Raw genomic sequence first — 24135 nt, 5'->3', positions numbered from 1 at the left:
CTGAAATTCTACAACATACTAAATATATATTGAAGATACACTGAACAAGCCTTCCCTGATTAAATATCATTTCCAAGACAGATTTAGGTTCAAGGGAGAAACAGAGATACAATCTAGTTCCTAATCCCAAGGTGCTAGCTCAGAATCTAACAAGAAAGAAAAAAAACAGAAACAAACAAAAGCGTGGAGGCTCCAAGGCACCAGACAAAGGATGCTGAGTGAAGCTGAAAGTGCTCTAAGAGCAGAGGTAAAAAGTATGTCCAACCAGAGACACGTCAGAAGGGCTCACTGGGGGATGTGGCATCTGGGAGGACAGGTGAATAGGTTTCAACAGACCAAGCTGAAAAGCATTTCCAGGCCACCGAGGCGTGGTGAACAGTCTGATGACACAAGAATGACAAAATCTGAAAATGCATTTTTTGATCAGGCCAAGGTGTAAAGGAAATCAACATCGTAACACTGGGCCCTTTATTCTACAGGTGAGGGGGGACTCCTAGGGAAGAGAAGAATGAGGAGGGGACAGGTGACAGCTGGAGGTGTGCTCCGGGGCTCTCGGATGACAAGGAGAGAACTCTGCTGTGCGAGTCCTCGGCAGACGGGAGCTGAGGGACCGCCGAGGGAGAAATCAGGCATGAGGAGGACCGAGAGAAGAGGCAGGGCCTGACTTGGGCCGGGAACAAACACGTTCGAAGAAAGCGTGACCGTGAGACACACTTCCACATTCGGACTGACAGCCGCGGCTGCGCAGGAGCTGGCAGGAGGGGGATGAGAAGCAGTGTGTGAGGTCCAGCTTCAGTGACCGGAAAGTTGGTGCACCAGGAGGTAGGCCCCAGCACGGAAGAGCGCCAGGAAAAGAGGCAGAGGGTGCGGCAAAGGACAAGAAGTTCCAAAAAACCACGATGACCTCCAGCAAGGGCATGAAGAAACCGAGGCACGTTCAAACAACGCCAGAGGATTCCGTGCTAGAAAGAAATGAGCCAACAAGTCATGGAAAGACATGGAGGAACCTTAACTGCGTGTTACTAAGTGAGGGAAACCAATATGAAAAGACTGCATATGTATGATCCCAACTCTACAGCATTCTGGAAAAGGTAACACTGTGGACAAAGCACAAAGACCCGTGGTTGCCAGGGGCCAGGGTGAAGGAAGGATGAACAGGCAGGGCACAGACGACTTTTAGGGCAGTGAAAATACTCTGTATGACATTCTAATGATGGATACTTGTCATTACACATTTGTCCAAATCAAGAGAACGTACATCAAGTCTAATGGAAACTATGGACTTTGGGCGATGATTCACCAAGTTAACCAATGTTGCTTCTGGTGGGGGATGTGGTCAGGGGGACAGGCTGTGCATGTGTGGGCTCAGTGGGGCACACAGGAGAGATCTATGACTTCCCCTAAGTTCTGCTGTGAACCTAAAACTGCTCTAAAGAAATTAAATCTTTAGGGAGAATGTCATCTGGATTTTGATGAACACCATTAGATGCCTGGGAGCAACACGTCAGGTCTCAAGCGAGAGAAAGAGGCTAAATTGCATGAATGCTTACTTTATTCATTAAATAATCACATTCAGTAATAGAGAAACATGTTACAAAAAATATGCTGCTGGTATTCTTAAGTTTTTTTCTTAATTTTAATTTTTTAAAAAGATTTTATTTATTTATTTGATAGAGAGAGCGATCACACGTAGGCAGAGAGGCGGCAGAGAGAGGGAGAAGCAGGCTCTCCACTGAGCAGAGAGCCCGATGCGGGACTCGATCCCAGGACCCTGAGATCATGACCTGAGCCAAAGGCAGAGGCTTAACCCACTGAGCCACCCAGATGCCCCTTTTTTCTTAATTTTAAACAAATAAATTGTATCTAAAACAAGTATGTTTTAGATGAAGAACTATAAAATAACTCTTCTGACCTAGCTATAAAAATACTTCCCTTGGAGATTTTTCCTAGTCTAATTGTTTGTTTTCACAGCTGACTTAAAGGAGTAGTCTCAGATGTAGTTCGCAATGCACTATGGTAGTTTATAAGTGTCTGGCTAGCTATCTACCCTAGAAATACACATGCACACAGGCTAAACACCTGCCATTCAAATTTGAAAAACATCTCAAAGCACTGTTCCTACCACAGCCCTACTTCAAAGAAGTATTATCTGTAGATTTGAGTAGGATGCTTCCTATGAATATTTTGTCTCAACATCGTAACCTACGAGGAATCCTTAACATTTGAGACAAGTCAAGTCCTTCGATGCTGTCTATGAAATTAATGCTATGATGTCTGTGGTGCAGACTTCTGGGTAAAGATGATGGTCTGAACACAGGCATCTCCTTCTAATCTCTGCTAAAACCCCAGTAAAGCAAGAGAAAATGAGCTTAAAAAAGACACGACCCTTAAGGGTAAGGAGGACAAGAAAGAAACAGGAGCAGTGATTCTGGGAAGAAGAAAGGCAGGCCGCAAGCCCTCCCCGTCCCAGGAGAGGCTTCTTCCCTGGAGGGAAAGAGGTGCCCGCTGGGGTAGCAGCACCCTGAGCGCGAGGGAAGCATTTGGTACAAAGGGGCTGCAATGCTGCCCCGGTCCCACACCCCAAGCCCTCAAGACAAAAGTTCTCAGGATGCTGGGAGCCAGGCCATCACCCTCCAAGCAGGAGAATCTGACTGGCCAAGAGAAAGGCCAAAAAGATATTGCTATCTGAAGCATCCCCAAATAAACAGTTTGGCTGGGTCACCGCATAGTGAGTGGTGAGTCCTGTCTCCCCACCTCAGAGTTTCCATTAAGCCGTTTTAGGTCCTTCACTCTTAAATATAAACAAATGACCTGAGATTTGAAAATCTACTTAAACTACTTAAAAAAATTTTTTTCCCCAAGAAAATACCCCAGCACTGAAGAGCCCAAGTTTCTGGACTGAACGGGCCCCCGTGGCAGCCGGCACTGTGGGCTGGATTAATGGAGGGAAGATGAGCCCCACCCTCGCTCTGAGCCATCCGTGGGGGCTTCCCTGGACTCCTATTCCTTGTCTTACTCTCTTATTTGGGAGGAAAGAATCCTAAGGAACTTCCTGAGGAAAATATGCACATAAATGTAACGTCTGGTTGTTGCTGAGAACCTCCATGTTTGAAAATCTCTTCACTTGACCCTTATACTGACCGCCTGCTTGTCTGGGTTGGAAATATACTCCTTCAGAAAACTAAAGGTCCTTTTGATTCTGCATCCCACACAGGGCGGAGGTGGAGTGCACCCCAGGACGCTGACCGTGAACCAGCACTCGGGAGGTGGCTAGTCCAGAACAGAGAGAGGCCGACACAGCAGAAGAGACTCCATCAGGAAAAGAAAAAGTAACGTAACAACCAATATTCATATAAACACCTTGAGATGAGAGTCAGACAACAAGCAAAGGACTGAGGGCTAACCCGTGATCAATGTATAGAAAACAAACAAAAAGCCAACCACTAAACCCACGGAAGACGGAGGCTGGACAGGTGACATAATTCCGGACAGCCACCTGACTCTGCCTGGAATGGGACAAGAGTGCGCACGGTCCTGATGAGGTAAGTGCTGAACAAGCCGCAGCAGACACTATCAGGAGGGAAGGTCATCAAAAGATGAAAGATAACTGGCCTGACATTTAAAAGCCAAGAAGGAGCACTCGGGGCAATATTAAGAGACTTGGAACTTTACACGAAAATAATCTGCTAAAAGGGCCGAAGTGTTTGTCTCAGGACAGGAGCAAACAGGGGAGAAGGTCGGGGGTGCGGGGAGAGAAGGACAGAGGGATAGCCAATGTTCCGAACAAACCCTGGAGAAACGTTTAGTCTTTAAAACCATGTGTTTAAAACTGTAATAAAAGCCAAAAGCAATCTTTAATTGGTACTAAAAAAACATTAAAAAGAGTATTTGGCATGTTTAAACTGATCTAATCCAACCCAGTGTCTACGCACGGCTCTATCTTTTCCCTAGAGAGATGAATTATTACTTTAAAATATACCCTGAATGGTATGCAGTAAACCTGCAGGCGAAGACACCTGTCCCGTGCACGGCCCAGGCGGGAGCACGCTCGGCCTGGAGATGTAGTGCAGCACCACACGTGACTGAGCTGCCCCTGAATCCAAGAGAAGGACGTTCATACAAGACTCTAAGGCAAAAGTGAAAAATTGGCAGAAAGCCAACAGCCAGAAAATGACACTTGAAAGAAAAATGGCTCAGACTCTTTCAAACCCAGTGAATCACCAGGGTGCCATGCCTCTCCAAGACGCCTGCGCACAACAGGGAGCACAATGCAGATTCAGTGTAAGAGTGAATCAACTCTTAGTGAGAATTAACACCACTAATAAATGGCTAAGCTGGGATAAGGTCCAGATAATGCTTCTTGACCCAGTCGGTCCTTCTGCACTGTGGGCCCAGCATTAGTACTGAACCGCACCCACCTTACTACACGCTCCAGTGATGCTATCAGCGGCTGCAGTACTCGGAACGGATTTCACTGTCTGCCTCCGAGAAATTCCAGCTGGGGCCAAAGCAGAACTAAACCACACTGGCTTTCACATCAGAAGTCATCAGAGCTATTAAAGCTCTTGACAGTTTGCAGAACTGAGTTCAAAGGCAAGACTAACGAACTGCTGAGAGACGGAACAATTCTTTCAGGCATTCTCTACACTATGAGGGGCTCTTTCCTAGTTTTTAAGGGCTTCATTTTAATTAGATAACCACGTTAAACAACAAATCATATAAACGTTGTCTCATAACAGTCTGAGATTTCTAAAAAACTCTAAGTATTTCTGGAAAGGAACCAAACTCTGATGGTAGGCCCAGAACAGGGTCAGCAAGCCATCGAAAAGCAAATCAGGGGCACATTTTACAAATACCACTTTGTAGCAGAATTTTATCAGGGGACGTAGCTTTTACAAAGATAGGACTTCCAGCTTCCAGGAGCTAGAGAGACAACACCCTCTGATGAGAGAAGATAAGAATTTTGCAAGTTGTTCCTCCTGGTACCGAAGGGGAAACAGGACATAGCCCGATGGAGGATTCTTGACAGGGTGACCCTATCAACGTTCTGAAAAAAATTTTCAAATGCACAGTCATGACTTTTCCCCTTCGTGTGTGAAAACGAGTGTTTTCAGCTCACACAGTCGTCTTTACCAGCCTGCACCTTGCGCACATGGAGGACCATCTGTGTTAGAAACCTTCTCTGGCTGTCCCTAACCTCAGTGAAAGTCTGCAAATGAGAGGCGGTGGGAGGCGAGGACAGGATACCTTCCCCACATCTTCGTCATCATCAGGGCCTTTTTAAAAGGCTCCTAAACTGACTACACCATACTGCACGTGTATCAAAGTTACAATTTAAGTGTTTTACTCTCTGTAATATCAAGATATGTATATTTATTGATATGGACTCATTAGCATAAAACACAGATAGGACTACGTCTGCACCCTACACCAGGCCCACTCTCTTCCTCCTGACGCTTTAGGGCACGTAATCCAAAGATCACTTCCATTTAGCCTGTAAAATGGCATTACGAAGTTGAAAAGTTACCTCCCTAATCACCCTCAGGCTGGGCTAACAAGAAAAATCAAGGTGAACACCCTGAGGACAGAGTCAACATGGCAGGGAGCACTTCCACTGCAAGCTCTTGGAGATCTGCGCACACACTTAAAGCCCTGATGTGAATTAATTAGGAGGGTCCACAGACATAGCATGTGCACAGAAATGTATACAGCAGGTCTAAGTAATTATTTCAATGTTGGTATATTAGTCCCATAAGGAAAATGGAAACAAAAAAATCATCTATGGATTTACCGAAGAGAAGCTTCCAAAAATCAAAATTTACATAATATATTAAAAAAACCTACTAGACCAGGATGGAAAGATGCAGCCAGGGCAAGGAGGCAGAAGATGAGCTGTGAGTGTGTACTCAGAAATCACAGCACTCCAAGAACACCCTTCTCCGGTCCTATCTTTGTATGTGACAGAAGACAAAACTGTGCCCCAGTAAAGCCCGGGGTCACTGAGCAAGAAGCCAGTGAGAAGCCCCTTGGGCTGAAGTCCGCTGGTGTTAGGGAAACGAGTGGAACAAAAACAAACACACAAAGAGCTGGCTTATCTCCCGTTCGCTTACCTGGTTAGAAACCAGTGGGAGGACAGAGAAAGAATAAACAAGCAAATGAAAATCTCCTGTGAGGGTAACACAGCTGGCCCGAAGTTCCAAGGTCAGGCCCTTCGTGCAGAGTCGGGGCCAGCGGGCTCCCGAGAGATCGGGTCTTTATAACTCATTCTAGCCAAGAGCCAAGCTTGAGTGACCTGCCTTCCTGCTCGTCTAAGCGGATGATGAGAAGTCCTCACATATGTGGGAAAATCAGAAAACTGTCCCCCTGTCCTGATCGTATCCGCAACATGGAACACTAACCCTCACTGATTTCACGACCGACCTTCATCCGTTTTTCCATCAGTAAAGGAAGGTGCAGCCACACATACGCGGGCATGCTCCTGAAAACACTAAGTCTAAAAAAACTAATTACTTCTGGAATTACAAACAGATCTAGTCAGAATGAGGAAAAACAATAAATTTAAATATTCAACAATAAAAGGATTAAATAAATTATACATCCTTTAGAGAGTATACGCAGCTCTCAAAAGTATTTATGAAGAACTTTTAATGAAATGGGAAACCACTTATGTTACTTTATACAACCAGGATAAATATCTTATATATACAATAGTATCTCACTATTATAGTTATAATTTTAAGAGACATAAGAGAGGAAGGAAATTCACCAACATATTAATGAGGCCTTTCTTTAGGTAGAATTATCTAAGTGACACTCTTTATTGTTTTTTTTTTTTAAATTTATTTATTAGTCAGAGAGAGAGAGAGAGCGAGCACAGGCAGACAGAGTGGCAGGCAGAGGCAGAGGGCAAAAGCAGGCTCCCTGCCGAGCAAGGAGCCCGATGTGGGACTCGATCCCAGGTCGCTGGGATCATGACCTGAGCCAAAGGCAGCTGCTTAACCAACTGAGCCACCCAGGCGTCCCTATTCTTTTCTATTTCCCAAATTTCCCATATTGAGCATATACTATCCCATAAGCAGGGGAGAAAAAGCTTCAAGAAGAAAGACAACAGATAATTATAAGTAACCACTAAGAAAATACAGAAACAATTTATCAATGTCTTCATTGCCTTAAAAAATCTTACCTTAACTTTCTTTTTCCAAGTGGATCTTTGCTTTTCCTCCTCTTCCTCAATTAATTTAAGTGCCAGCTCTTTGTTAACTTTGGGCAATTTCTAGGAGAAGGGAAAAAAAGGTGCATTAAATACCTACATTCTAGCTTTAAAAGTTAATAGTTCTGTAAGGAGTATAATTTCACAAATAGGACATTTCTTATTTATTTATTTTTTAAGTAGGCCCCATACCCAGTGTCGGGCCCAATGTGGGGCTTGAACCCATGACCCCGAGATCAAGACCTAAGCTGAGATCAAAAGTCAGACGCTTAACTGACTGAGCCACTCAGGCACACCTCCAATTCTTATTTTTAAAATTTCATTGTCCCCAGAGGAGGAAATAACGTGGACACATGTGATCTAATCAGGTGGGAGCACTTGCCCTCCCGAGGCCTCTTTCCTGGCGCACGGAGAAGTGAGCTGCGAGAAGCGGAGTTTGGCGGAGGTGGGCCGCAGAGGGCCAGGCCCGTTGCTGACGAACCGGAGGCCACAGGCCTGCTACGGCAGCTTCTGGCGGGGGTGCAGCGAACCCCTGAAACACCACAGAGTACTAAATGCACTATTCGTGGCTCCTGAAACAGCACATTTCTCAGCGGAGTTCTAGATGTGCGTCTGACAACTCAGGAAAAAGCTGTGAGCTCTCTATTGTCCTTGTCCACTCAGTGCTTTATGCTCTACTGCAAACTACCACTCTGACAAGTAATGCAGAGACGGGGCAAAAGCACTGCACATCCTAGCCTCCCCGTTGCCAACACACACACTAGAAAACTTTACAAACAACCTGCAAAAAGGGAAACAGTCTTTGGTACTGAGTGTGTGTGTGTGTGTGTGTGTAGACGTATGTTCATATGTGTGTGTGTGTGTGTGTGTGTGTGTACATATGTATTTATGTATGTGTGCATTTACTTATTGCCAGCGGCCTATCGTGAGGCCAGCAGCGTACGTCAACAGTTCTTCACCCCAGCCACTGACGGGGTTCCAGCACGTTGTGGGGTTCCAGCGGGCGGTTTTCGGACCCTCGCAGGGGCGCACTGGCTCTAACTGGCCACAGCCTCCTCGGAGGCCAGGTTTTAGGAGCAGCCGCCGCCTCCCCGCCGCCCAGCCCTGAGGTGCCACCTGCTTCCTGCAGGCACGCCTCCCCTGGTGCCGTCCTTCCGGTTTTCGCCTCAGTTCTCTAACACCTGGCTAACAACTGTTCACATTAAATTCTAGTACTGGAACCAGGTGATCTGATTCCTGTCAGGACCCTGACAGAGTCTGTATGACCGTGACCCAAGCAGAGAGCCTGAGATACTGCCAAATGCCAGAAAGAAAGAAATGTGGGTTATCGAATCCCCAACACTCCAAACACTGACAGAGACCTGTCTGAAAGTTCCATCACGTTTTCTTCGATGGGCTGACGACACCTCTGGCGTTATCTTCCACAATACCACGGCCACAGAATCCATCGTGTTCAAACTGTAAAGAGTAGCCACCCTCATGACCAATAAAAGAGATCAACACTATTACGAAAAGATGTAAACTAAAAATGGGAAAATGAAGAAACAGATGGCAAGTTTCCCTGGAATAACACGCAAAATGAACATGTACTTTTCTGGTAAACTCGTTAGTGAGGAGAGCACAATACCCACCTTTAATTGGACTCTCTGTGCGCGTGTTTCTTCTATCTTCTGTCGGATCTTATCTTTCCTGTATTCTTCATAAGCAAATGGGTTTACCATCAATTTCACCTTTTCAAAGTAGGAAAAAAGTTCAAAAATCAAAGTCATATTTAATAGCATGCTTTATCGACACCATGACTATTCTGCCGAAGAACAGGCAGACCAGTTACAAATCATAAGCATGTTCTACAAAATGCAAGTAAATAGCAACGAAATGGCTCGTTAATCACCTAAAGTAAGTATACTCTCCTATTTACCTTGTGATAGAGTCTTATATCCATGAAAAATCCATGCATATACGCCCGGAGGAAAGGTGATCCAATGAGATGCGTGAGCCCTGGAGGGAGTTAATCAGAAGAGAGCGGGTCCTTATGAAATCTGAGATATTTGCAAAACCTTATACGTGAACAGTACTTAAAGAAAATCACTGCCTTCTTGACAATTTTTCTATACATAGCTAGTATGCTAAAGAAAATTATTCCTCACTTAAGACACAGAAAAGCTTCAGCAGGTTGAATTTATCTGGACCTTTTCTCTAAGCAGAGATTACAAACTTGACAATATACACAGCAAGTTTAATATCTGATTTGGCAGAAAGAGAAGATTTGGGAAATCGCATAAACGTGACTCTACTACCTCTAACATTCAAAACTCACCCCATGAATAATTTTTTTAAAAATTTTACAATTTTTTTTTACCTAAATTTTCAAGGTCTTTCTTGGTGACAAATTTGTAATCGTCGTAAACCGTGCTTTCCGGATTCTCTTCTAACTCTTCTGTCAGGTTGTCCAGGAACGAACACCACCTGGGTGCAGGACCCAAAACCTATCGGTGTTGATGGAAAGGTCAGCACATGCACATTCTCACCACGTAACTAAGAGTTAGTTATTTTACACCAGATTTTCTTAACTGTAATTTAAAAATCCTTGTTCCTATCAGAAGTATTGAAAAATAACTCCAATACACATAATCAACAAGTTTATCGTGGAAGAAAATAGAGTAGGGAAAATTTAGGCCGGTAAAGGAAAAATCTCTGGGATGCAAAGACAGTAATGAATATTCTTACATTAGCACTATCAAAATACAAATAAGTAATTCAGATACTTAAAATAACATCCATTTAATCTATCACCTCTTATATCCAAAAGATTACTAAAATCTACAAAAGCCTATTTGGTATAAAAGACTTTTTTAAGTTTGCCATTTGTGACAAACAGAAGTCTAAAATGAGAATTACCTTCTTCTTGGGGGGTTTTCAACTAATTACTTGATAACTACATTTGTTCTTGTGTGGTCCACTTCATTTAATTCATTACAAACTAAAGTTCTGTATAAAGAATCCTTCAGACTTGACCTAAAAGGTCACTAGGGCCCACAAGTTAGTGAGAAATAGAAGTTGAGCAGAATTTATAGTTAACGGAACAGGAATAGTTCATTCTGTAATCCAACTACTTCCATAAAATACCGTGACTGCTTTTGACTTTTTTGCTGTTGATACACATCTCTCCCCAGCACAATGCCTCACCCACCGAGGTCAAAGCTTATCCCAAAGGAAGCAGCACGGCTCGGGGCGGGGGGGGGGGGGGGCATGGGGCCGAAAGCCTCAGCGAACCTCAGGCTTTCACAAGGAACAACCCTGGGCTCTGACAAAATGGAAAGTCCCATGACTACTTCCCTGTTTATTGTGATGGTAATCAATGAAACAGGAGAAAAACAAAAATCATAATGGAAATTTTTAAATCGAGCTTAAACTTTATGGGGAAGGGAAGGTGGGAGGAAGAGTGTTGTGACAAAGAAAAACAGCGCCTGATGCCATCTCCAATCAGAAACAGGTAAACGTCAGAGGTGGCCATACCGAGGCAGTATTACTGCGCCCGATGGGCAAGAGTGGCCCCAAGACCGCAAAGGCTATGGCTCTCATGGTCTCTAAACCATGCTAATGAGCAAAAAGGAGTCCTAGCAAGAAGTTTCATACGTGCATCACCTATGCAATTCTTTTTTAAAGTAAAGGTTTTAATGCACCAAGTGGTTTGGCTCCAACCATGAAAGATTAACCTTAAAGAAATGCAAGGCATTAAAAAATTTCAATGTAGAACACTTTTGAAAGAAGCTGCTATGATTTTAAGCCATTTTAGGCAAGCAGTTTGATGTCAACGAATGCTAATAATAATGCTACTACAGCTAAAGCACTGCATGGAACCTGGGTCACTGGCCATGACCTCCCTGAAGGAGTTTAAAATCTCATGGGGACAGGAAACGTAGCGGGGCACAGGCGCACACTCACGCAGTTGCTCCAGCAAGAAACGGAGACCGCAGTGAGTCCACGAGGAAGACGGGCGAGGCCAGGAACCAACGGCAGGGACATCAAAAAGCACATACGGAGGGACTTAGGGATGGAGTGAATCCGTGAGCCGGCAGGGAAAATCACAGGGTCCCTTCTGAGCGACAGCTCGGGCACTTGCAACCACGACATATCTGCTCCCCATCGGTCATAAAGCAAAACGCAAAGCCCTGTGGTGCCCGACCTGGGGCAGCAACCTTCTCCTCTTCTAGACAGAATGGCAGCACACAGTGCTCACCTTTCTGGAATGTAGTATCCAAGACACTGTCCTCATGTGAGGGCAGGAACTGCACCTGTTCTAAATGCTGCGTCTCTAGGACCCGGAACACTGCCTGCCGGTCATGTGCGTTCAGCACACCTTTCCCGAATGCCTGTGTGGGTACGGGCTGCACGCCTGCATTCGGGCATTCCATGCCGCAGAGTACTAAGACTTAAGGGGTCCTGCTTGGCGAAAGTATTCTTTAAATTGTTTATTTTTCTTATTTAGATATAAACACTCAAATACCTCTCCATAAAACTACTAGATATAACACTTTTTGATGAAAGTCAGACCATTTTGCCCTCTAGGCAAGGGGGCAACTGCAATCAAAAGACCTCATAATAAGGCAGTTTCACTTTTATTTTTCTTAAAAGATTTATTTATTTGACAGAGATCACAAGTAGGCAGAGAGGCAGGCAGAGAGAGAGAGGGGGGAAGCAGGCTCCCCGCTGAGCAGAGAGCCCAATGCGGGGCTCAGTCCCAGGACGCCGGGATCATGACCTGAGCCGAAGGCTGAGGCATTAACCCACTGAGCCACCCAGGCGCTCCAGCAGTTTCACTTTTAAAAACCTTAAAGCAGGGCGCCTGGGTGGCTCAGTCACTATGCGGCTGCCTTCAGTCAGATCATGATCCCAGGGTCCTGGGATCGAGGCCCACATCGGGCTCCCTGCTCAATGGGAAGCCTGCTTCTCCCTCTCCTGCTACCCACTGCTTGTGTTCCCTCTCTCTCTCTGTCTCTCTGTCAAATAAATAAATAAAATCTTAAAAAAAAAAACAAAACAAACCTTCAAGCAGTGATAAACCACTGGCCTCAAAGACAGTAAGAAGATTATACTATGTTTACTGACTTTCCTTGGGGAGTAAAGAGCAGGAATATCAAAATAGCAGGCCAGATCTGAACTGATTTTCACAAAAGTCCTTTTTTAGAATGTTCCACAACATTCACCTTGATAGGCTAACTGGATTCTAATGGGATTGTTTTAAACTGCCTCTCAGGGGACAGGTCTGGTTATGATAAATAAACTCTACAGTCAAATTCACGGCCATTAAATTTTACAGGAGGAAATATTTCCATCAAAAACAAAATAAAATCTAGTGGGTTGATTTTATTAATCACATTTCCCTAGTTCCTCTTCAGAAGGAAAAAAAAAAAAAAGAAACATCAGAACAACCATAACAAAGTTGAAATTACTGATTTAACTGGCATTAAACTGCAGGTTTTATCTACATTCCAGCTTTCCTCAAAGGTCTACCATTAGGTGGCAAAAGCAGTGGTGGGTTTAACCAATAAGGAGGGCATAACCCCATGCATAGCTCTATAATGACCACAGGATTAACGTGTAAAAAGTCCTTGCTGTCCTCATAAAATATGTTAAACCTTCAATTAGTCCTTAAAAATATGTTAATTTACTTCCTAAATTTCAGGCTTTACAACTTGAAGAAAACATCTTTTCTCTAACCACTGGAATACTATTATTGTATCAAAAGCTTTGCGGTTTTCTGTATTGTCATTATATTGCTATATTCTATACTTCAACCACAACTGAGTATTGTTCCTTTAGCTGCCTTTTTTTTATGTACCTTAAAAGGTTTTTTTGTTGTTGTTTCAGAAAATTAGTGGAGATTGTTCTATTTTAAACTTCTATTATCTATTAATGAACTTCTACTTTTAAGTTATAAGAATTTCCTGAAGTTAGAGGTCAGCATAGCAGCGAACTGGAAACTGCTTCAACCAACTGCTACGAGGGGATGCTGTGGGCCCCTCGGCAACTTTAATGACCATCATACCACCCGATCTAGACGGAAATACGTGTCCTCCCAAATGGGAAAGAATCTTTATCCCGGTGCCCGGGGAAGGCCTCCACTGCAGTGCAGCCAAGTATCTGCTTGCTCTAAGCCATTTGAGCAGAAGAACCGATTTTAAAGTACATGAAAATACATGCTATGTGCCTGAGATCACCTGCCTCTCCAGTTACAAACTGCCTTTAAGATGTTACTTACACAGCCTTAATTTGAAGACCCAAAGTTCTCGTGTATGCCGGTAGTGGACAGAAATGACAGAGTAGGGAGAAAAGAGGATGAATATTAAAATTCTTCTGGAGTCCACAGAAGAGAGTAGCCCTCCCACCCCTCTACTGTGGAAACCACTGTGCTGCAGCCAAAGCTGGGCTCAGAGATAAAGACAGAAGATTTACTAAAGGGGTGGTTTTTAACAGATAAAACAGCAAAAACGATATATTATTCCTATTATTAGAGACAAAGAACCAAACCACTAAGTTGGTACAAGTCTCATCATTTCTTCTATTACTTATAATGTTACTGAACACAACCAAATAATTTCATCATCTTCCTACCATTAGTATAAGAAAATAACCAATTACATAAAATAGCAATTAAATTTATCTTTTTTATTTCAAGTTTTTATTTAAATTCCAGTTAGTTAACATAAAGTGTAATATTAATTTCATGTTCACAATATAGCAATTCAACACTTCCATACATCCCCTGTGCTCACCACAAGGGCCCTCACTCCTTAACCCCCGTCACCCGTCTAGTCTACCTCCCCCTCCTGTAACCATCGTTTGTTCTCTACAGTTGAGAGTCTGTTTCCTGGTTTGCCTCTCTCTTTCCCCTGCTCCATGTTCACCTGTTTTGTTTCTTAAATTCCACATATGAAACCCTATGGTATTTGTCTTTCTGACTGACATTTTGCTTCCCATAATACACTCTAGCTCATCTATGTTGTCCCAAATGACAAGATTCATTCTTTTTGATGCCTAAGTAACAATATTCCATTGTAAATATATATACACCACACCTTCTTTATCCATTCATCAGTCCATGGACTTTTTTTTTTTTTTAAGATTTTATTTATTTATTTGACAAAGGGAGAGAGATCACAAGCAGGCAGAATAGCAGGCAGAGAGAGATAGGGAAGCAGGCTCCCTGCTGAGCAGAGAGCCCCATGTGGTGCTTGATCCCAGGACCCCGAGATCATGACCCGAGCTGAAGGCAGAGGCTTAACCCACTGAGCCACCCAGGTGCCCCCAGTCCATGGACATTTGAGCTCTTTCCATAACTGACTATTGTGGACAATGCTGCTATAAACATCAGAGTGCACGAGTCCCTCCAAATCACGATTTCTGCATCCTCTGGGTAAGTGCGACTGCCGGGTCGTGGGGCAGCTCTATTTTTAACTTTTTGAGGCACCTCCATACTGTTTTCCAGAATGGCTGCACCAACTTGCATTCCCACCAACACATAACAGGGCTCCCCTTTCTCCACATCCCTGCCAACACCCGCTATTCTCTGTGTTGTTAATTTTAGCCATTCTGACAGGTGTGAGGTACTATCTCATTTTAGTTTTGATTTGTATTTCCCTGAAATTATTATCTTGAATTTTTAATCACTTAAAAAAACTTTAGCAATGAAGAAAATTCTTAATTACTCCATTTGGTAGAACTCTATCAACAGACAGTAAATAACTCTGAACTAAAATGGGCTTATAAGCTGGGAAACTTCAACTGATATTAGCACACACAGAAGTATATAAAGTATCCAAGTACTCTGACTTTGAAAAATATTCACTTATAAAATTTTCAGAATGCATTGCAGCGTAGTGTGAAGTAAGGTATCTTTTAATGATAACTGGAGAAAGAACCATCACAGTATAAGCGAGCATATCATCGCAGGTGAAAATGACTTAAGTATATTCCGTTAAGTTCAGGGACTAAAACTAGCTCCAACAAATGTCAGGAGGCAGAGATTAATTCAATTTTCATTCATCAAGTATTTACTGAGTTCCAGGCTTATTATGTCCCACTTTATAAAAACAAGTAGCAAAATGAAACCCAACAGGAAAAGAGTTTCAGATATAACGATACTTCTGGGAATGGACTAGATGATTCCTAACGTCCTCAGCTTCATTCATTCATTCAAAAAGTTAACCAAGCATTTATCAAAAGCTGGTGCCAAATGTCAAACATATGTAAAACAAGTCTGGAAAACAAGGAACTACAATATAAATGTGATTAGTGTCATAGGAGAGAGTCTCTAAAATGGTGCTGGGCAGCGAAAACAGCTTTTAAGAAGACATCTGCATTAGGCCTTGAAAAATTCAAAGAGCTTATCATTCTATATTCGGTAAAACTTAATTGCCATACTAAATATTTAGAATTTAATGCTAGCAAAATTAATGTATATTTTACTCATTATTAATTCTACAAATAATGCTTGGTTAGAAGAATTATCATACTCCTTTAATCCCTGAAACTCAATTTACACCAACGTGATAATGACAACACTGAAGAGATAAGAACCACACTTATAAGCGAGACCGACACTGTGAATATATAATAATTTTATTATCTAGCAACAAAGTAAATTATCTATTATTCTGTTGCAGAACTGTTTCTGGACGTTCTAAAGTAGGTATAAATATCTACTTCTGGAACTAGAGCAGTAATAAAAACAGCATCAAGAGCAGCAAAAGTGATCATCACAGTAGCAAACCAGACCCTAAGATGTAGGGAGGGAGTTTCATGCCCCTGAAGAATTTTAAGTCACATCTAACCAAATATCTGTTAGTTTTAGTATGAGGCCATAACTATCAGAAACTACTGGGCCCAGAAAGAACTTGAAATTCAGATTTTTTAATGCATTTTTATAAAGGTAATACAGTATGCACACCATATATTATATAAAATCTCCAGGGCGGTCTGCATCAGCGGTCCACACTCAAACATGTTACTATCTCCACAGCCAAGTCCTACACATATTCGCACCAGTGATTTGGGGTAAATAAAGACTGAAAAGAGCTTCATCATTACGTGGCAGGTTTGAGTCTCGATGAAGCAAAGCAAGTCAGGTTTTCCCACCAATGAATTACTAAAAAAAGTCAGGGCTTTTTGGATTTTAGAATTGCAGATCAGAGATAATGGAGGTATGTTATACTGTCAACACCACTGACCACTATTATGATTATTAATTTTTCTCTAGTCTGTATCTCTAGTGGCCGAATGGGATTCTGCCAACTAAGACCAGCTGCTCCATACATATACCCAAAGGAGAATTTCCTTTCAAACTTTTCCTCCCTTATTGGTTGAAAGGCACCACGAGCACCAGCATGTACTTTCAAATTCTGACAGCTGGGGCTTAATAATAACCGATCACAGGCCCGAAACAAGAGAGGCAGCTGGGTGAGCCGAGGGAGTGGCCATGAACTTGGGCGTGTAATTGCATCTGTAACATGATGAGCTGCCTAATTGCACACCCAAGTTCACATGCATTTGCGTGAGTAATTGTGAGTCATTTAAAGGTACTGAGCGCTTTGTTCTCTCATTCCTAAAAATCAGATTAGCAAAGGAGCAATTTAATTTCAACATTTTAAAAGGTTTATTTCAAAAAGGAGAGACATTATTATCGGCCTTGATTTCAATTCTGATTTGGTTTTTGAAAAAGCAGTTTAGACACTGAAATGAAATGACAAGCAGAAAAAATGCTCATGTCACTCTCTCACCATGAGCCAATCAAACCAACAGCTCAGCTGCACAAGGCTCTGTGAGCACAGATAAGCCTAAAATGGAATGCCTGTACTCCAGGGCTGGGGGAGGCAGGACACCCCAAGCAAACATCTAAACACAAAATTAAAACTGACAGTAACACGCACACAGATTTCAGTTAATCACGGCACACTAACTATATGCTTTTATCTCCTCACCCTCCCAAGCCTACTCAAAATACACAGTCCACCAATATAAAAAGGTATTAACTTTCAAGGACAGAAAGAACAAAAGAAGAAAATGCAGCCATTAGGGATTTAACATGGGGTGCATTGTCAGGGGCCTACAGAGGTAGGTGACAATAAAAGGAGAGCGGATTCTTCCCTGGAGCCCCCGAGACCCAGGACTTCCGGGCTCTGTTCATCTGGGAAACCAGGCCTGAATGGAGGGGAGGTGACAGAGACAATGAACACCTAAGTCCCCACCACCCCTGAGGAGACCAGAGGATAACTCTCCGGAGAAAGTGATCAGGCCAAGAGAGAGGATACCTGTCACAGGTGACTTGCACTGTGGGGCTGAAATCGGCTCACTGAATGGTGGTCTGCACGTCCAGAGGTGGGACCCCACGCCCCACAACCCCTTCCTTTTCTCATCTTCCGGAACACCCAAAGCCATGGACATGTTGCTGTGCTTCCACTCCGGCCAGCCCAAAACCCCAGTGTTTCCATAAGGAGCGGGGGTCTTCTCTGCAGGAAATGAAAGATCCCCCGAAAGGCAGACGCTGATCTCGGAGAATCCCCCATGAGTGGTCAGCATGAAAACTACCGCCCACGCACAGAGCCCTTCCAGCTGGCGTCTTAGTGCCTCACTCTTAAGCAGGAACAGGTGGCCAAAGATCACCATTCGCTTGTTCAACACATAGGTCCTGTCAGCCGTGGGTACAGCAGTGAATAAAACAAACAAGAATGCCCATCTTTAAAAAGCTTACATTCTAGAAAGGAAAACAATAAAAAAGACAGAATTTATAAAGAAGTCTTACAACTCAACAACGAAAGTACTGTCATTGAAAACTTGGCAAAGGACTTGACGAATCTCCCCAAAGAGGTAAAAATGGCCAGCCAGCATATGAAAAGACGTTCCACATCATGAGCCACTAGGAAATGCTAATCGGAACCAAGAAAAGGTGTCGCATCACAGTCACCTGAACAGCTACACTCAGAAAAATGGAAAGCGACAGGTACTGCTGAGAATGTGGAGAAAGTGGGACCCTCGGCTGCTGCTGGTGGGAACGTACACTGGGGCAGCCGCTGTGGAGACCGGCTTGGCGCTTCTTCAAAGAGTTAAGCACAGAGTTGTCCTATGACCCGGCAATTCTAATCCTAGGCGCATGTGTGTATGTGTTCACACCCATTCGCACACCCCCAGAGAACCGAAAACACATGCCCACAATGTTTAGAGCAGCATCATTTACACTAGCAGCAGTATTCCTCTCCAAAGTGAAAGCGACTGCACCGTACACCCGCTGAGGAATGAAGTAACAAGATCTGGTCCAATGGTTCAAGGGAATGTCATTCAGCGACAGAAAAGAATGAAGTACCAATTCATAACATAACACGGACAAACCCTGAAACGTTATTAAGTAAAAAAGCCAAACACAAAAGGCCACATATTATACGACTCCATTTTTGTGAAATTTCCAGAATGGGCAAATCCAGAGAAACAGAAGTAAGTTAGCGGCTGCCAGTGGTTGGGGATGGGGAATTGGGAGTGACTGGTATGCGGCTTCCTTTTGGTGTGATAAAAAGTAGAATTAGATAGTGGTCTTTACTACACAGAACTCTGAATACGCTAAAAACTACTGGATCATATACTTTAAAAGGGTTTTAACTTTATGGCTTATGAATTATATCTCGAAAAAGCTGTTATTTTAAGAAATCTAAAGAAGGATCACACGCTGCATTAAGTTACTCTACCTCTTTAGTTCCCTTTAATCTAGAAGAGTCGCCCTGCCTTTCAGGATGTTCATTCTTCCCTCGTTCAGGCCGGCTGACGTGCAGAGGTCTTGACATCTTACAGGCTGTTTCTCAGAATTAGATCTAGTTAAACATTTCTAACAAGAATGCATAGGTGATGTGTGCCAAAACAATTTTTTTTTAAGAGACAGAAAGAGGAGTGGGTGGAGAAGGGCAGAGGGAAAGAGAGAGAATTTCAAGCAGGCTCCACACCCATAGCACGGAGCCCAGCACGGGACTTGCTCTCACAACTGTGAGACCTTGACCTGAGCCGAAATCAAGTGTCAGACACTTAACCGACTGGGCCACCCAGGAACCACCCCCCCCCCCCAAACAACTCTTAATGCTATTTCTGCATCAAGCATTCGGCTTTATATGTTTAATATTTGTAATGTCGTGTGCCTACAATATTTATTTTCATGTATTTTTACACTTCTTCTTTGTTCTTTGGCTTTGGGGTATAAAATGAGTTTCCAGGAAAGAGGGGCCAATAAGGGTTTGGGGACCATATTCCAGGAGCCAACAAGGGTACACGGGGTTACAGAAGGACAGACCAGGAAGATGCAAGGAATACTTACCACACTTCCTCACCCTCGTCCCTACCACACACGCAGAAATAAATTGGAGAGACGAGTAAAACTGAAGACAGGGACACGCTTCAGTTCTTTTCACAAGGAGCTGGTACAATGAAATTACCCTCTGGCAAACTTTGACAAAAAGACCATGCTTACAGATAGACTACCCTGTCTCCTGATTTTACCAAATGAAAAGACAACAAAAGCATTCTACTCCTTGTCTTTTTAAAATGTTTAGTATTGATTTGAGATGCTGGAATATCAAGAAAGCTTCTGGGACACCAGAGCGAGGAGTTTTTAAAAACCAGACACATATATTCCCTGGAGGTGTACTGACTTTGAGCTTGGCGGCATTGAGAACACATAAGCTTAGTGAAAACCAAATAGTTCTGCTAAATTTAAGAACAGAATTTCACTCAAATGAACCACTGCAATTGAAGACAGCAAACATTTTATTCCAAAGCGTGAAATTCTTTATTTGTCCTAAGACAAATATCTTAAATTTCCCTCTTAAGCATTCAAAACTGCTTTGGGGCACCTGGGTGGCTCAGTGGGTTAAGCCTCTGCCTTCCGCTCAGGTCATGATCTCACGGTCCTAGGATCCAGCCCCGCATCAGGCTCTCTGCTCAGTAGGGAGCCTGCTTCCCCCTCTCTCTGCCTGCCTCTCTGCCTACTTGTGATCTCTCTCTCGGGCAAATAAATAAATAGTATCTTCAAGAAAAACAAAACAAAAAAACCCAAAACTGCATTATATCTAATCTAAGTGATTCCAATTTAAGGTAGAATGAAAAGCATTACATTTCTTTCTCCTTCTTATGAAATGATAAATGATGCCCTAAATTCTCAAGAGAAAGGAAAGACTATCTTAATCTGGTCCCTGACTTCTTCCAAGTCCACTGCTAGTTAAATAGGAGCATCTGCTTGTTTTAGCACCGCCCGCCTCCCCGCCACCCCCCCCCCCCCCCCGCACCTGTCCCGGGACAGCCTGGCCTTGCACCCATGTCACCATTTTATGTTTACGGCCGTGCTACGCTTGATATCCTAGGTCGGCTTCCTAGAGCTCACGTCCAGAGTCTGCAGCGACAATGAGTGCAAGCCGTGTCAACGTCAGCGTCTACGTCCTGCGCTTCCCACCTCCTCTCCTAATTTCCTCACCACGCTAAGAATGCTCAACCTTGAGGGCTCCGTCTGCACACACACGTGCACACACACGCTCCGTGGGTGCTGACGGCACGAGGCCAACTTTACCATATGAGAATGTATTTATCTTTTGGGTCCCACACCTGGTAATGAGCACTCTCCCAGACCTTGTTTTGTCACTTGAGTCCTGCCAAGGGTCACACAGACGGCTGACACGTGTTATCCTGGTTACCACATCAGTAGCTTCCTGGTTCCATCCCACTTCCTTGCAGGCAAAAGAATTTATTTTTAATTTTTCAGCACATTCTTACACTTTCCAATTCTTAATTCTGGAGTCTGTGTAAAAACTAACGGCATGTTAATATTTAAAAATAGCCAGGGATGGAAACTTGGCAGAAACAAAGGAAGAGTAAATGTTTTAAAATCATGTGCACTTTTTCTCAAGGTTATACACCTCAACACTGTTATTGCAAGAGGATCAAAAAATATTTTGCCACCGCTTACCAGTTACTGTTTATCTACAGAGTGCCACACATGGAATGAGGAAATCCTGAAGACGACATTTCCAATTCAAGCAAAATGAGATTTCCCATATATCCCTCCAAAAAGCCAAAGGAGAACATGATACTGGCAGAGCGAAGGACAGTGAGAGAACCCAGTACGGACTCATAATTGAGTACCATGTGACCAAGCACCAAGTATGTACGTAACTTTCTACCACTCTAGGTAGAAAGTTTATTTTGTTGGAGTTTAAGTACGTGTACTTCTCACTGAGATGATAAATGGGACTCCCCGTGCACACGACAATGTTAAATGGCCTCTCGAGATCTGGGCTGCGGTGGGAGGGAAGCAGCGTGTATACAGCATGAATCTTGTTTTAGTGAGGTCAGGACAGATTTCTAAAAACTTCATATCTAACCTAGCTATGTGCAAAAAGGAGAGAGTTTTTTAAGAAAAACCCTATACACAATGAGATCTTTAGACTCAGAGTGAAAGGAAAGCCGTGCGGTTTGGTAGGGGGGTGAGGAGACGTAAAACGGCACCCCGTGTTTTCTTTGTGGGCCTGACTACACAGTCTGTGTGGGCTGGGTTTTAGTCTGAGTGTTCTGCGGGGACTGTGTCATTAAGCAAATACTCAGTAGGCATTTTTCATGTGCCTGCCTTAAAGCCTGAGGGATCAAAGACATTTTCAGACACGGGCATCGTCGCTTCTGAGCTTACTGTTACGTGAAAGAACAGACAGCACAGGTGCTACGGGACGTGCATACAGGATCCTGGAGGAGCACATAGAGAAGTCACTTTTGTATAGGTGGGAGGCTCAGAGGCTGTACTGATGTCTGAGCTGAATTCTGAAGGATGTGTAGGATTTAGCCAGTGTAAAGGTAAAAGGAAGGGTGATGGAATCAGGGAGCTCTTTCTACGTGCAGAGAATTGAGAAGAGCTTAGGTTTCCTAAGGGCAAGAGACAGAGGAAACCAGGGAGGTACTGGGGCTTAAACCTAACCCTTTCAGATCATGCTAAAGTCTTTGCTTTTAAGTACAGCGGCATGCCTTTAAAGGGTTTTATTCAAGGGAATGGGATCAGTCATTTGTGTATCAGATTATTCAGCTTTTAAAAGGGAGTGGCTTGGGGCACCCGGGTGGCTCAGTGGTTAAGCCTCTGCCTTTGGCTCAGATCATGATCTCAGGGTTCTGAGATCGAGCCCCGCATCGGGCTCTCTGCTCAGCAGGGAGCCTGCTTTCCTCTCACTCTCTGCCTGCTTCTCTGCCTACTTGTGATCTCTCTCTCTGGCAAATAAGTAAATAAAATCTTTAAAAAAAGGGGGGGGGGAGTGGCTTTGGAAATAAGAGACTGGGACAGCTTGTGATTAAGTAGGAAAAGTCACAAGGGCTCCATCTAAGCCCGTGGCAGTGGGTGGTGAAGGAGGAGACATATATAAGTGATACAAAGTAGGGACATCCTCAGAGCTTGGGGATACTTGGGAGTAGAGACTAAGGGAGACAGGGGAACAGAACGGACGGAAGTACCATTCACAAAGGTAAGAGCTGTGGAACGGGGGTGGATGCTAACTTCAGTACTGGAAAGGTCACGCTGTCTTGAAGCTCTTTCTGCCGCATGAACGAGCTAAAACTCTGGAGCTTCAGCCTGGGATACAGGAGGACTTTTTGGGCAGCAAAACTATTCCGTATGATACGTAACAGTGGGTACACCTCATTAGACATGTGTCAAAACCCACAGAATGGAAAACAGCAAGGGTGAACCCAAACAACTTTGGATAAAAATGATGCATCAGTGTGGGCTTATCCACTGTAACGAACGCAGCAGTCTGGTACAGGACGTTGACAAAGGGATGAGCGCACTGTGTGTGAATGTGTGTACGGGGTGTGTGGGAACTCTCTGTACTTTCCACTCAATTTGGCTGTGAACTTAACACTGTTCTAAAAAGTCAAGTCAGTTATGAATGAATGATACAACCACGTGCAAATACACAAGAAACACAGACACACGGCTCCAGCCTTTCTTTCAATAAGCCTCACCACTGTTTACACATGATTTGTTTCCAACTGAGAATAATGTTCTATTCTTCAAGTGGGTCCATACACAGCCCAAAGATATGAGCCACGGTGAAGGTCAAATATTCATTTCCATTTAACCGTTTTTAACCACCACCTTCTGGAGCAATATAAAGTGCTAGAAACACAAACCGATCCTACCTCCGCTTCCCCACACAACTGAAAATACGGAAGCAAAGAGATAAGTAGATGGGGGTTCACTCTACTTCTCTCCTCTTTTATGCATAATTGAGATTTTGCCATAATAAAATTTTCAAAACAAAGTATCAGTACTACCTACTCCTTCATGTCAGCATGTGTTTTGTGAGAGCCTGGGAGCCAGCACACACCACAACATAAAGGAAACGCACAACATGGGACGCCTGGGGGGCTCACGCAGTTAAGTGTCTGCCTTCGGCTCAGGTCATGATCCCAGGGTCCTGGGATCACGTCCCGCACTGGGCTCCCTACTCAGTGGGAAGCCTGCTCTCCTCTGCCTGTCTACCTGCCCTGCCTGCCGCTCCCCCTGCTTGTGCTCTCTCTCTCTGACAAAAAAAATAAAGTAAATGGACAACAGTCCTGCCCTTGCGGAGCTCACCCCCAAGAACACAGCATCAGAAGAAAGATAAACTTTCTTGGGATTTGAGAACACCAAGTCAAAGCAAAGACTGTGTGAGTCCCAGAACTTTTGTATTGTTTTCTGTACACGTCAAGCCTTTTGAACGAATATAGCTCCAAATTCTTGCCTGTATGTATAACCTACTTTCTGTTTGTAAGGAGAATAGACGAGTAGGTAATGAGCATACTAATCAAAGAAACTGCCACGTGATTTGAGCGGTCAGGCACATTCAGAAGCTAAAACCAGCCCCTGGTTGTGGCCGCTC

At 43.7% G+C, this 24135-nt stretch overlaps 1 protein-coding gene across 1 annotated transcript in view; it reads right to left on the bottom strand.

Annotated features, from left to right (window-relative positions):
* Positions 1–7183: 7183 nt before the first annotated feature.
* Positions 7184–24135, bottom strand: part of LOC308338096 (nucleolar protein 10) — a gene marked incomplete at its 3' end in the record, with an annotated part of 62101 nt that continues 45149 nt past the window's right edge. The window contains exons 14-17 of the mRNA XM_080831657.1: positions 9570–9696; positions 9129–9208; positions 8842–8940; positions 7184–7273 (exon numbers count right to left, since the gene is read on the bottom strand). Coding sequence (XP_080687783.1) covers positions 7184–7273; positions 8842–8940; positions 9129–9208; positions 9570–9696 — 396 coding nt within the window. The remainder of the gene's footprint in view (positions 7274–8841; positions 8941–9128; positions 9209–9569; positions 9697–24135) is intronic.

Source organism: Martes martes (genome assembly GCF_963455335.1).
Source record: "Martes martes genome assembly, contig: scaffold_254, whole genome shotgun sequence".
Lineage (NCBI taxonomy): Eukaryota > Metazoa > Chordata > Mammalia > Carnivora > Mustelidae > Martes > Martes martes.
The sequence above is the reverse complement of the archived record's forward strand: the minus strand, read 5'-3'. Positions and strand labels throughout refer to the sequence as shown.